Raw genomic sequence first — 13,414 nt, forward strand, 5'->3', positions numbered from 1 at the left:
ATTCAGCATCCCGCACGGAGCAGGCGCGCTGGCGGAAGAGGACGCGGGGCCGCGCTGACGCAATGGGTGGGAACGTGAGTGGCTCGTACGTGCGCGTTCACGCTGCGGGCTTATTTTAGGCCACACGCAAATAACTCTTGATCCCTCCGCGGCACATGACCGGAGTCCACCGGGACACCCATTACGCACTATTTAGTTATTTAATCGTGCAAAATGTTGCCTACAATGATGGACATTATGTAATCTAATCATTAGAACATATCAATTTATAATATTTTATTATACAAGCCACATTACAAACAGTACAGCGCTGCATTAAGAGGTATTTGTATTCATGCGTTTAGTTTTTACGCCCACATTCTGTGTTGTTATTAAAAATCATTATTATTTCATGTGCTTGGAGCGAAACATGTATGGGCCTCAGTGGTAATAATAATAATAAATTAATCATATATAAAAATGAATAAACAAATCCAAAAGGTCAATTATTTTGTCATAATTAAGAAATAAAAAAAAGTGATCATAAATACTAACTATACAGTATATATATATATATATATATATATATATATATATATATATATATATATATATATATATAGTTCGAGATGCTATCCCAGTAGAAGCATTTAAGTCTCACCTTAAAACTCATTTGTATAGTCTAGCCTTTAAATAGACCCCCTTTTTAGACCAGTTGATCTGCTGTTTCTTTTCTTTTTCTCCTCTGTCCCACTCTCCCTTGTGGAGGGGGTCCGGTCCGGTGGCCATGGATGAAGTACTGGCTGTCCAGAGTTGGGACCTCTCTGTGCTGCTGATCTGCCTCAGCTTGGGATGGTTTCCTGTCGGCTCCACTATGGACAGGACTTTCGCTACTGTGTTGGATTCACTTTGGACTGGACTCTCACGGTTGTGTTGGATCCACTATGGATTGAACTTTCACAGTATTATGTTAGACTCGACATCCATTGCTTTCGGTCCCCACCGCATATGCCCACATATGCGGTCCTCGCCAAGGTTTCTCATAGTCATCATTGTCACTGTCACCAATGTCCCACTGGGGTGAGTTATCCTTGCCCTTACATGTATGTGGGCTCTATCGAGGATGTCGTTGGGGTTTGTGTTGTGGTTTGTGCAGCCCTTTGAGACACTGGTGACTTAGGGCTATATAAAAAAAAATTCTCTCTCTCTCTCTCTCTCTCTCTATATATATATATATATATATATATATATATATATATATATATATATACAGTGGGGCAAAAAAGTATTTAGTCAGCCACCGATTGTGCAAGTTCTCCCACTTAAAATGATGACAGAGGTCTGTATTTTCATCATAGGTACACTTCAACTGTGAGGGACGGAATGTGAAAAGAAATTCAGGAATTCACATTGTAGGAATTTTAAAGAATTTATTTGTAAATTATGGTGGAAAATAAGTATTTGGTCAACCATTCAAAGCTCTCACTGATGGAAGGAGGTTTTGGCTCAAAATCTCACGATACATCGCCCCATTCATTCTTTCCTTAACACGGATCAATCGTCCTGTCCCCTTAGCAGAAAAACAGCCCCAAAGCATGATGTTTTCACCCCCATGCTTCACAGTAGGTAAGGTGTTCTTGGGATGCAACTCAGTATTCTTCTTCCTCCAAACACGACAAGTTGAGTTTATACCAAAAAGTTCCATTTTGGTTTCATCTGACCACATGACATTCTCCCAATCCTCTGCTGTATCATCCATGTACCCATTTTGGTACAAACTCAACTCGTCGTGTTTGAAGGAAGAAGAATACCGAGTTGCATCCCAAGAACACCATACCTACAATGTGAATTCCTGGATTTTTTTTTCACATTCTGTCTCTCACAGTTGAAGTGTACCTATGATGAAAATTATAGACCTCTGTCATCATTTTAAGTGGGAGAACTTGCACAATTGGTAGCTGACTAAATACTTTTTTGCCCCACTGTATATTTATGTATATATATATATGTGTGTGTGTGTACAGTTTGTATATATATATATACATTCTGTAAATACATACATTATATACTTATGGGTATGTATGTATATATATATATATATATATATATATGTATGTGTTTATATATATAAATATGTGTATGTGTGTATATATATGTTTATATATATATATATATATATATATATATATATATATATATATATATGTATATATATACATATGTGTATGTGTATATATATATATGTTTATATATATATATATATATATATATATATATATATATATATGTGTATATTTATGTATATATATATAAATATAAATATATGTAAATGTACACACGCATACATATGTGTGTGTATATATGTACATACATACTGTACATATACAGTATATATTTGTAGAAGTCAAACACATTTTAAAAAATAGACTAATGTGTGGCGGGCCAATAAATAACAAAAACATGTGTGACACCTATGTAATATGCAATAAAATAAATTAATCAGCTGATGCAAAAAAGGTCATACACTTGTCATTCATTTCCGATACCATTTGTCCTCAGTAAAGTCAAAGGTGAGCTGGAACCTATCCCAGCTGACTTTAGGCTGGATATTTAAACTTGTATTCACACTTATTCACACCTATGAACAATTCAACGGGGTGTGGGAGAAAGTCTGTATTGTTTATTGTTTATTGAGAATACCCACTAGCCGACGCACAAACGCCGGGCGAGTCTTCCTGGGGTCCTTTTCAAAAGTTCTAAGTAAAATAATAATACACAGATCCAATTACAAATAAAAGAAAGGAAAAGAAAAAGAACATTCTCAAAATAATAAAATAAAATAACAGTACACAGATACAGTTACAGAACATATGCAAATCCAGTTACAATGCAAGAAAGGAAAAGGGGAAAGAGGGAAAAAAAAGTTCTCAAACTGATAACATGAAAGATTAACTCTAAAATCTAAAAAGCGAGTTTACAGGTTTCTTAAATTTCTTTTTTTACTGGGAATAGTCCTAATATTTAAATGAAGCGTTTTCCATAATGAAATGCCTCTGTATAAAACAGTGCTTTTCATTGAATGAGTTCTTGGTCGTGGTCATGCAAGTAGACCTTGAGTTGAAGCTCTGGTACTGTAGTGGTGAACATCAGTATTATGACCAATATGCTTAAAAAAAGCTGTAAGGTACTTGTTATGAATAAGGTTTCGAATAAATAACAATAAACTGCTGGGTAATCCATGAATAACCTTCAGCCATCCAGGACAAGAATGCATACGGTCCACACTTGATCTATAAGAACAATCAAGAGTAAGTCCAGCTGCCCTTTTTTGAGCTGTTTGTAATTTTGTAAACTCAACCTTGGGTGCAGAAGCACAAATAACTGAACAATAATTCAGATGACACAACACCAAAGTTTGTACTACCTGCCTGTGAATTGCAGGTGTTACATAAGTAGCACGATTCCTAACAGCAGCGATACTTCTACTCATCTTAGCGACAATTTGATTGATATATTCGGACCACGGAAGTGTATTACTAAGTGTAACACCCAAAAGTCTTACTTTATCCTCTTGTTTGATTGATTGTCCTGAAAACAGTAATTTCAGTACAAGATTTTTTGCCAGACTATATCGTGAACCAAAGACAATACTTTCTGTTTTTAAAATGTTTAAAACCAGTCCATTACTTCAAACCCACTCAGTAACAACATCTAAGTGAGGACAGACTGAAGTTATCCTATTGAAGATGCGGAATGATATAATATGGTGTCATCAGCATACAGTACCAAACTGGATTTTTGAGTCACAAGAGGAAGATCATTTGTAAAAATTGAAAACAGAAGTGGTCCTAAACAACTGCCTTGCCGCACACCACAGCTTATACCAATAGCGTACCAAAAAAAAAAAGCATTTCACTGTGGTGTAGTCTGCATGTGACGAATAAACTTTGAACCTATTTAAATATACACGTTGAGTTCTGTCAGATAAATAACTCAAAACAAGAGACAGCCATGGAACCAAAACCGTAACATTTCAATTTATCAATCAACAATTTACGGTCTATAAGATCAAAAGCAAAGTAAAATCTAATAACATTGCAACTGATAACAAACCTTTATCAACTCATCCATCCCTCTATTTTCTACCGCTTATTCCCTTTGGGGTCGCGGGGGGCGCTGGTGCCTATCTCAGCTACAATTGGGCGGAAAGCGGGGTACACCCTGGACAAGTCGCCACCTTATCGCAGCCTTTATCAATTCCCATTAGCTAATCATCAGTCATCTTAACTAGTGCTGTACATATGGAATGTCCATCTCTATAGCCATGTTGAGCATCATCTATTAAACTATGTATCATAAAGTCATCTGGAATCTGTTTAGATACAGTCTTCTCGAGCTGTTTACAAACAATTGATTGTAATTGGGCTGCTATTCTGACCATTCAGAGGGAGTTTGGGGTATTTTTATTATTGTTATAATTGTTCCTTCTTTCCAAACCTTTGGACAGATCCCACTAGACAGACAGGCATTGAATAAATGACATACAGTTGTTGATCTGTACATAGCCGCTGTTCTCAAATATTTCCATCAAAGCATTCTTTACCAGCACCGTTATCCACAGAAATGGAACATAACAGTTTCTCAACCTCATCGATTTCCACTAGTTTGAACTCAAACTTACAATTTTTCTCTCTCATAATGTGGTTATCAATTAGTGCACGTGAATTACAATTATACACCATATCCATTTGACACTTTAACTCATTAACTTTTTTTACAAAGTAGTTATTAAAATAATTGGAAATATCCAATGGTTTGTTAAAAACCCTCCATCAGAGTCAATGTAGGCTAAATTTATCTTAGACTGTCTGCTCATTATATTGTTTAACACATTCCACAACTTTTTACCATTGTGTTGGACCCCCTTTTATTGTTGTTGATAGTACCTCTTTTTCTCTCTTTTCAGCTTAGTGGTTTGATTACGTAGAGTACAATAAACGTTTTTTGTCGCTCACAGATCGATAGGCTATGTAGACATTTTTAGCTTGATACCTTTGTTTCTTTAAAATAATTAAATCCTTATCAATCAAGGGTGCATCATTAGATCTTACTGTGAATGTCCTTACTGGTGCATTATTAGCTATATTCTTAAATTCTGTATGCGTGGGGAACATGCAACCTCCACATTCAAAAGTCCCTTCGAGATTTAATCCACAGACACTATTTTCACACCATCATGCTAGTAGTGGTTATAAAGTCAGACTCTGAAGAAACAGATCTGGATTCAAATTTTCATTGGAAAGTCTGTGTATGGAGTTTAAATATTGCATTAATTGCATTTACTCCAGTACCCTGCCGCACACCCTCAAGTCATCTGGGATATAGGCTCCAGCTCACTCGTCACCCAAATGCGGATAAGTAATAAATACAAAAAAAGAAAGATGCAATTTGTGTCAGTGACTTACAAAAAGGCAAAGATTTGTTTCAACTGACTTTATTGTAATATGAAATGGCAAGCACAATGGAAATAACAATTGAGCTCAGAGAGTTCCTGCTGAGCCAAGTAACATATAAATATGTACAAGACACACACACGTACTAACATGCAATGTAATTATCATTCCATTCTGAGATATTTTTTTGAGGTACAAAAATAACATGATTGACAGCAATAGGAAAGACAAAGGGGTTGACCATCTTCAGTTTAAAACATGCTGTAAGGAATGTCATTTTAAAAATAAATGATGCATTTTATAAGGAACTACCCACCAGTAAATTGATTGATGGCATAGACGTTAAAAAATCCATATTTAGGGTAAACATCTCAGACTGCAGATGAGGGGTCGAGAGTGAAGTTTTTAAGAGCCCTGAAGGGGGTTCCTTAAATAAGTTCACACAGGACATTTCCTTTATTGTATATTCACAAACTGTACTTAACAGTTTATAATACAACTATAAAGGTATTACATGTATACCAGATGATAAAAGACCAGACCAAACGTTTGGCTCAGCTTGGTTGAAGAGGATATGATTGGGACTAAAACGCCACAAAGAACTGGCTGCATGAGGCGACGTTCACGAATGAGGCAACTGCTTGGTCCTTACAGGCAGAATTTACCCTGAGAAGCTTGTTTGATATCACTGGCGTTTGGCCTTATAAGGGCGAGAGCGTTTCCTGCGATCAGGCTTCCTCTGTTTGTGCAGGCGGCCGATACTTACTCCCTGCCGACGACGCACCGAAATGTTCTGCTCCACGAGGCTGGCCAGCATCCCTGCACGGGTCAACCAATTTAGAATGAACATAGACTGTGGCTTGAAAAAGTATTCATACCCTTTGAATTTTTCCAAATTTTGTCATATTCAGACCACAAACCGAAAAGTGTAATAATGTGCAAAAGTATTTAGCCCAACTGATCCAGGACTTGGTGGACCTGCCTCTTACTTCAATTACAGCTGCAATTCTTTTGGAGTTAGTCCATACCATCTTTGAAAAACAAGAGACTGGAATTTTTTACCCATTCTTCTTTGCAAAACAGTACAACTTTAGTCAGATAAGGTGGAGAGTGTTTGTGAGCGGCAGTTTTCAGATACTCTCTGATATTCGCTCCGATACAAGCAGTCCTTAAGCGCATTTACATGTGCAAAGCTGGACAGGCAGTTAACATCTAAATGTCCTCCAATGAACACACAAGGTTGGTATTTTCTTTTATTTCGTACCGTATTTTCGTACCGTATTTTCCGGACCATAGGGCGCGCCGGATTATAAGGCGCACTGCCGATGAGCAGGTCTAGTCGGGTCTATTTTCATACAAAAGGCGCATCGGATTATAGTGCATATTAAAGGGGTCTCATATATATATATATATATATATATATATATATATATATATTTTTTTTTTTATTTTTTATTTATTTATTTATTTATTTTTTCTAAATGGCAAACACTTCCTTGTGGTCTATATAACATTTAATGGTGGTTCTTTGGTCTAAATGTTGCATAGATGATGTTTTACAGATCATCTTCAAGCCGCTTTCTGACAGTCGCTTCAGAATGCGCCGTTTTGTGGCCGGTCTTATTTATGTGGCTCACCTTCGACAGCGTCTTTTCTCCGTCATCAATGTTGTGGTGAAGTGAATTGAATTATATTTATGTAGCGCTTTTCTCTAGTGACTCAAAGCGCTTTACATTGTGAATCCCAATGTCTAACTTACATTTTTAAATCAGCACGGGGAGAAGGTGGGTAAAGTGTCTTCCCCAAGGACACAACGGCAGTGACAAGAATGGCAGAAGCGGGGATCGAACCTGGAAAACTCAAGTTGCTGGCACGGCCACGATACCAACTGCACTATACCGCTCCCTGTAGCGGTGTAGCGTGCAAGGATGGGAGGGGAAGAAGTGTCAAAAGATGGAGCTAACTGTTTTCATGACATTCAGACTTTACTTCAATCAATAACGGAGCAGCATCTCCTCATCCGGAAACAATAACACCGGAAATGTGTCCCGTGAAAAAACGTCCGACTGGAACTCTTTAATAACTAAAGTTCCTTGGGTGATAAATGTAAACTCACTACACCAGCATGTTTTAGCGCTTTCATGGCGAGTTTACTGACAGATATAAGTACTTTACACTACTTTATATTACAAATGGCAACAGCGGAGAATGAATGTTCCATAACAAGAAGATAGAAAAAAAGTAGAAGCTTATCGACTACGGTGTCAGCACGAACTACAGAGGCGGACATGTGTAAATTTTCAGAACTCATGCAGATCCCAAAGACAGATAAGCAGGTACCAGAAGGTAAGAAAAGTATCTTTTGCATAATATTGTGAAACAAAACGTTAGATAATCTGTGTTATCTTATACACACACCATAACAATACTCGTATGTTGAAGCACAGTACAATCCATCAAGTGGTGCGGCTTCATAGCTTACCAAAGTCGTACTAAAACATTTCAATACATTTTTGAGAACCGTGTGTAATGTTCTATATTTTCAATGGAACATATAAAATGTTGGTGTTTTTTACTTGAGTCATATTGCAGTCTACATGTATCTCTTATGTGTGACTTCCATCTGTTGGTCACACTTATCATTTCACCATGTACCAAAATAAAACAGCTTTGAGGTTGGTAAGCACAGCCAAAATTATTCCGTATATGAGGCTCACTGACGAGTTTTGAGAAAATGAAAGGATTTTAAGTGTGTCTTACAGTCTGAAAAATACGGTAAACAGGGTAAGCTATAGGCTGCAGTCTCTTAGGAGCTAGCAGCTACACTATAGCACACAGGTTAGACATACGTAATAAGTGTCCTTAATTGAACAACATTGCAGTCTAAATCACCACACTTGTCAATATGAACGAGTATCAAGCAATTATATTTGCATATTTGCTTTGTTTAGGGTCGTTGTCCTATTGAAATGTCAAAACGTTCAAGTGATATGAATACTTTTTCAAGCCGCTGTCCAAGACGGTAAAAGAACTACCGTGTGCAACAACAACTGACATGCAAAGTAGGGCTGGGCGATATATTGATATACTTGACATATCACGGGTTTGTCTCTGTTCGATATGGAAAATGAATGTATCGTGATGTTCGAGTAATAGTTCTCATATAGTTGCTTTTAGGTGCTGGCATTACACTACAGGCTCTTCTCACTCTTTCTTGTCTCTCCTTCTCACAGACAGCAAGCGCACCTTCTTACATACGTCACATACTGTCACGTCATACGTCACATACGTATACGCCCTCACGGAGCAGAGACGTAGTAGCATGGGTAATGTCAGCTGTGTTGCGAGTGGTAATACGAAAAACAGCAGGGGGTCCATCATCTGGCGGTGGTTTGGCTTCAAGTGGGAATATGTCGAACAGACAACCGTAATTTGTCAAGTGTGGGGCAAAAGCGTTCCTACAAAAAGTAGCATTGCTGTGTAGCATGTGTCGCATTATTTGAAAAGTCACCTGCATGTCAACATCTCCATTCGGTGCCACACCAACAAAATGCCGAGGCAACCATTTCCACATCAACACCGTATGAAAAAAATAGTGAACAGAAGGAGATGACGTCCGCAGTAACCTACCACATAGTGATTTGATTTCCTATTATGCAGCTCATTTTTATTTGATAGTTATTGAAATATCTTGTGTCACATCATGCACAAAAGTGCACTTTATTTTTTTTAAACTTTTGTAGTGGCGTTCTGTACAAAAAGCGCACTTTAATTTAGTGTTGTTTTGATATGTCATCTTAGTAAGATCATGCACAAAAGTGCACTCCTAGCTTGTTTTGAAATGTCTCTGACAATCTAGGACTTTCTGTTTTGAAATGACATGAATGTTTGTGCCACTGCTTGATAACTGTTTAATAAATACAGTTTTGGTCAATTGACTTAGTTGGGGTTTCCCTCTCTGCATGAAAGTTTAAAATTAGCATATATTAATGCAGTATGAACAACAATAATTTAAGGTAGACACATAAAATCATCATAATGCTGTGATTATATGCATCAAGTGTTCATTCAAGGCTAACGCAAAATATCAAAATGTATATATCGTGTATCGTGATACGGCCTAAAAATATCGAGATATTAAAAAAACGCCATATCCCCCAGCCCTAATGCAAAGCGTCAAAAACAGTCAAACGTACTTAAAATGTGATGAGGAGGATGCTAAGCACAAAAAGGAGAGTGAACATATAGTATGAATAGAATTGATTTGAGAGTAGATGATATTTACCTTCTTGGGCCAGCATGGATATAAAGGTGCAGATGAACTCGTCATAGTTATGGGTCCTTCGCTGATCGTCAATCTGTACAGAGGAAGACAAGATATTGGAATGAAAATGCCATGAAATGGTGAAACTTATACTTATGTTTGAATATATTCAACCCACTTTGTATTTTTTTCTCTTTTCTACTTCCTCCTTGAGGTAGGCCTCATAATTGGCAATGTCTGCCTCTACACACTTGAGCAGTGCAAGCAACTCCTGAAATGGACAGAATAGTTTAGTTCTGTTACTCGACGTTACTTTCAAGGCAGAAATAGAAGTGGACTTACTTTGGGTGAGTACTTATCCCCCAAGGGCTTGCTGTCTGCAGCCGGCTCTGTGGTGTCAAGCTTCTCCTTGCTGGGTTTCACTTCTTCTCCATCTTTGCTCTCTTCTTTCTCTTTTTCTTCCTTTACCGCCACAGATGGTCCTTTGTCCTTCTCGTTCGCCGCTTCCTTCTCCCCTGCAACGACGGCCGCTTGCTTTTCGTTCTTTATCTTCTCTAGAGTGCATGACTGCTTAGCACCAGTGTCTGAGGCCAAATCCACTGCACGTGCACAAGATGACATCAAAACAACTTTTCAAATACATCACTGGCCAACACAGTACATCCCTCACTTTTATCACAGTATATATTCTCAAGGGACAATACTCCAGAAATTCAAAGTTGGACATACCTAAGAGTAGTCTGTGTACGGTTTCTACAGCAATATAGATTAACTTGCGTCGAAAAGCTAGTCAAGACACCGCCAATAATGTCAAAATAGCTGGCAACACAAGTGGGTAGCATGATAATTATATCTTGCCTACAGCCAACAGAAGCTGCATGAGTGCTGCCAGCACTGCGGAGCGGCAGTTCATTATGGGGAAACATAAATTCCAAATTATTTAAAATAAATTCTGAAGCAGATCATCTCAAACAGAGAACAATAATAACACATTTATAATTAACTATCTGGCATGGACCAATGCTGCTTTTAATTTTAAGTGGTACTAAATAGTTTGGCAAAACCTAGAGTGAGTTTGTAGAGAGGGTCCAAATCTCTGACAACATCTGCTGGTCAGAGAACACTACTGCCATCTCTAAGAAGGCTCAGCAGCGGCTGCACTTCCTGAGAGTCCTCAAGAAGTACAACCTGGACTTCAACCTGCTGCTGACCTTCTACCGCTCATCCATCGAGAGCCTGCTGACATACTGCATCGCAGCATGCTACGGCAGCTGCACCGTTGCAGACAAGGAGAGGCTCCAGAGAGTGGTAAAAGCAGCACAGCGGATCAACGGCTACCCTCTCCCCTCCCTGACAGACGTTTACACCTCCTGCTGCCTCAGCAGAGCTACCAACATTGTCAAGCACAGCTCCCACCCTGGCTTTGACCTGTTTGACCGGCTGCCCTCAGGAAGGCGCTACAGGGTCATCAGGTCTAAGACAAACAGACCCAAGAACAGTTTTTTCCCTAAAGCCATAACCACAGTGAAGTCTCATAGGCACTGATATTATAGTTTAGCACCTCTCTGTGTGCAATTGTTACTTTCCACCCACAGTCTGAATGTTTCTGTATGTATGTATATAGTATAATATTTAAACAACACATTCAGAACATTTGTTCTCAGGACTGGACTGTGCACCTTACCTCCTTTTGCACTATTTTTCTTTTCTTTTCTTCCTATGTTTTGCATATTTATAGTGTGGAGAATGCATATACATTTAAGAGTTATTCATAGTCAAGTTTAAAGCAGCTAATATTTTTTCATTTATACTCTTTATGCTTGTCTCTTTGTGTCCGCAGATGTCTGTCTAGTGTCTTGAAGGGTTGGAATGTGGGAGTTGGAGAACTACCTGTTTACTTTATTTGTATTAGAACAAATAGCCTGTATTCCTTTCTGGACAGGGTGGGGGCTCTTTTCGTATTCAATAAGTTGTCTCTTCCCGTTTGATTTTCAGATGAGTGTGAGATGTCGATATGAAAGGACAATGGGACTGGTTTCCTAAAGCTTGAGTAAAACTTGATAATATTCCTATCGTGTCTTGATGGTTCTTCTTACTCAGCATATATGTCATTTAAAGAACTTGGGATTGACCGGTGATTTAAATTCCCTGAGAGGGAGACCGGTCAGCTGCAACAATAGACTGTCGCACTGATACTGGAGTTGCTTTTCATCTCATTGTACCTGTGTGTGGTGACAATAAAAGGCATAAAAGGCATTGTAGTGGCCACAATAATTTTTCTAGCGAGGCCTCTTGACAAGTTGAATCATATGGCGACATATGTTACCAGATACTTTCGAATACACTTTTGCCTTCGAGACTTTGTATATGTAATAATAAGCAACTATAGTTAATATATAATCATTTAATACTTCCTTTTGTTGACAAATGTGCTGTTTTCGATAGACATACAGTATTGTTCAATTAAGGACATTTATTATGTTTGTTTAGCTTGTGTGCTATTGTGTGCTTAGCTGTTGTGTATCTGTTAGCTCATTTTAGCTGCTAGCTCCACTAGCTTCTAGTAGTCATTTACAATAAACATAGTATAGCCTACCATTTTTTCCGTTTGTAAATGACTTGACTAAAATACAAGAAAAACCCACCTTTGTGTGCTTATTGGAGGACATTTAGATAACTGGCTTAACTACATTGACTACTCGAATATACAAAAATGTCACTGCACAGTGAGGGGTTAAAATTGACAACATGGATCCTCACCAGATGGTGAAAGAGTATAGATGACTCCATCCTCCTGAAGGTGTAGCAGGGCCACAGTGACAGACGGGCCCAGTTCTCTTACGGCACGATTATGTCGGGAGTCTAGCCTCAGCATCTCGTCTTCCCCGAACAGTACTCGTGACAGATGGGACGCAACTGGGCTAGACGGACGCGTGGCGGCCTGTGAGCGTGCGGGTGAGCGCAACGGCGAGTTGAAGGCGCTGCCAATCTCCGAGGCCGTGTCAGTGCTCTCGTTGCTGGGTGTGGGCGAAGGCTGTGAGGCAGACGTGATGCAAATGCCTCCGGTGCGGCCCTCAGTGCGCACAGAGAGCGGTGTGTTCAGGGCGTCTTTTTTTTGGGCCTCCTTCTTGAGTTTCTCAGCTAAGACACTGAGAGCAAGCTGGCTTTCCATTCCTGTTACGACCCTTCCTGTTCGTGATCGTAGACTCGCTTTCCGTCTGAACCTAGAAGAAGAAGAAAAATTATTGAAATTGTGCAACAGCGCATCAATAAATTATGTAAATCAAAGAGCTGAAGTGCACTTTAGTGTGCTTAAGTCAAATGAAGACACACAGTGGAACTAACCTGGTCGATGTGCCTGTAGATCCAGTAACTTCCTCCTCCTCATCCTCATAATCTTCATCATCAGAGAACGCTGCTTGTGGATGGCCTGGCACTCGAGAACGACCAACACCAGCAGCTAGATCCTCCTCTTCCTGTCAAACAACCTTTAATTATCTCTCAGTTGCTTGCGGTCGTCATACATGTACAAACCCCGTTTCCATATGAGTTGGGAAATTGTGTTAGATAAACGGAATATAATGATTTGCAAATCCTGTTCAACCCATATTCAATTGAATGTACTACAAAGACAAGATATTTGATGTTCAAACTCATACACTTTATGTTTTTTCAAATAATAATTGACTTAGAATTTCATGGCTGCAACACGTGCCAA

The 13,414-nt window shown here is 38.8% G+C and overlaps 1 protein-coding gene across 1 annotated transcript in view; it reads right to left on the minus strand.

Annotated features, from left to right (window-relative positions):
* Positions 1-5,457: 5,457 nt before the first annotated feature.
* bap1 (BRCA1 associated protein-1 (ubiquitin carboxy-terminal hydrolase)) overlaps positions 5,458-13,414 on the minus strand; it is a 29,955-nt gene continuing 21,998 nt past the window's right edge. Inside the window, exons 12-17 of the mRNA XM_061874328.1 lie at positions 13,042-13,172; positions 12,457-12,920; positions 10,039-10,295; positions 9,875-9,967; positions 9,718-9,790; positions 5,458-6,251 (exon numbers count right to left, since the gene is read on the minus strand). Coding sequence (XP_061730312.1) covers positions 6,118-6,251; positions 9,718-9,790; positions 9,875-9,967; positions 10,039-10,295; positions 12,457-12,920; positions 13,042-13,172 — 1,152 coding nt within the window. The 3' untranslated portion in view covers positions 5,458-6,117. The remainder of the gene's footprint in view (positions 6,252-9,717; positions 9,791-9,874; positions 9,968-10,038; positions 10,296-12,456; positions 12,921-13,041; positions 13,173-13,414) is intronic.

This window comes from Nerophis ophidion, linkage group LG16 (assembly GCF_033978795.1).
Source record: "Nerophis ophidion isolate RoL-2023_Sa linkage group LG16, RoL_Noph_v1.0, whole genome shotgun sequence".
NCBI classification, from domain to species: domain Eukaryota; kingdom Metazoa; phylum Chordata; class Actinopteri; order Syngnathiformes; family Syngnathidae; genus Nerophis; species Nerophis ophidion.